Consider the following 1,692-nt stretch of genomic DNA (forward strand, 5'->3'; position numbering starts at 1 on the left):
CATGCATACCTTTCCCCACAAAAATATTATTTTTCACAATTATATACTCACCAAATTCAATAATCTATTTGAAGCCTACTTTATTAAGAAGAAAACTTGTCATTGAATTTCTCATGGAAGGAGTATATATAGCATATATTTTAAGATTAATACCCTTCCAGAAGTAAATCTCAACTCGACATCCCCACTCTAAGTACTTGGCTTGTGTGTGAATCTTCAAGCATGATGGTTTTGGACTCCTCAAAATTTTTATAATTTTTAAACCAATCTTTGTCATAACAGACATGACGGTTTACACCAGCGTCAGTCCACCATCCCTCAACATTAACCACCATGTTTATATCTGTTATCAATGCCACAAAAGATTCTTCGGTAATGTTTGCCTGAGGTGTAGGCTCATGTTTTCGATATTTGCAAGATCAAGCAATATGCCCACTTTTACCACAGACAAAGCACGGTTCTTTTTCATGTACATGTTGATTTTTTGCTTGGTTATTCTCACCATATTTATTATTGGGATATCTACTATTATTTTTCTTCTTAGTCTTCTAATTAGTATTTTTGTTATTTTCAAGTGCAGCATTATATGAAGATAAATTTACCTTCGATTTGATGTTGTTCTCTTCTGTCTGCATGGCGTTGAACCGGAATGACTTCTTGACATCTCCCATCTTGACATCCGCGGAATTTTTAGCTGTTGTCATCTTTCTTTTTCTTCACCTTCTCCAATATGTCGTGCAAAGATTTATATAGAGAAAAGAGGCTAACAAAATTTAGACAGACATAGTGTTGGGTTCATAGTAATGAAAGTGTGTTAAATGGAAAATGGAGAAATCAAATAGAGAAGAAAGAGACACCAAATTAGAAGGTGTACTCCCAAATTGGAAAGTTCACTAACTCTCCCACATTGGTGGGAGAATGGAAGTTTGGAGTGTTTATATTGTGAAACACTTATTCCACATGGCAAGTGAGGCAAGGAAATAGAGATGCCTCGTGCCGTCGTCGTCATCGCTCGCTTGGCTTCGGATTTGGATTTGGATTTGGATTTGGCAAATGATCAATGAGATCTTTCTTTTTGGACAAATTTTATTTGACAGAAACAAATAAATTCAATCCGAAGCAATAACGTTCTATTTATTTATTTATGCATGCAGTGAACAGTTGCACTATTTCGACATGAAACAGTGTTGTGTTCGAACTGGTGCAACGAAATACTGTAGTGTTTCTGAATTAATGCATTGTTTCGATTGAGCAGATGCAAATTTTTGAAATAGTATATACATTGGTTCAAACAGATGCAACTCTTCAACGAAGTGATGCACTGTTTTGAACTGGTATACTTGTTCTTGAAAAGGTGTACTGTTTCAGAAAATTACTGCACTATTTTAAATAAACAAACATGCATTTTTAGGAAAAGACACACCTCTAAAATTGTACCAATGCCACCTTTTCGGAGGGGCATGTTGTGGCTATAAATAACCTGTTTTCTTCCACAGGTTAAAGCATGAAAAAATTTCAAATTACACATAAATCTTCTTGTCTTCTAAATACTCTTTGTGATCAATCAAACCGAGAGTGCGTTCAAAGAATTCAAGTATTTGAGGTACCGCTATACTTGAATTGTTGGCCATTTTATCCTGGGAGGGAAAATTCCGCAACCTCGAGTACAGTGAGGGGAATTATTTCCTTAAG

The 1,692-nt window shown here is 35.4% G+C and overlaps 1 protein-coding gene across 1 annotated transcript in view; it reads left to right on the plus strand.

Moving 5' to 3' along the window:
* LOC107872209 (putative receptor-like protein kinase At3g47110) overlaps positions 1 to 1,330 on the plus strand; it is a 3,859-nt gene extending 2,529 nt beyond the window's left edge. The window contains exons 3-4 of the mRNA XM_016718979.2: positions 581 to 696; positions 1,256 to 1,330. Of these exons, the coding sequence (XP_016574465.2) occupies positions 581 to 696; positions 1,256 to 1,330 (191 nt within the window). The remainder of the gene's footprint in view (positions 1 to 580; positions 697 to 1,255) is intronic.
* The last annotated feature ends 362 nt before the right edge of the window (positions 1,331 to 1,692 follow it).

The sequence above is a fragment of the Capsicum annuum genome, chromosome 5 (genome assembly GCF_002878395.1).
Source record: "Capsicum annuum cultivar UCD-10X-F1 chromosome 5, UCD10Xv1.1, whole genome shotgun sequence".
Lineage (NCBI taxonomy): Eukaryota > Viridiplantae > Streptophyta > Magnoliopsida > Solanales > Solanaceae > Capsicum > Capsicum annuum.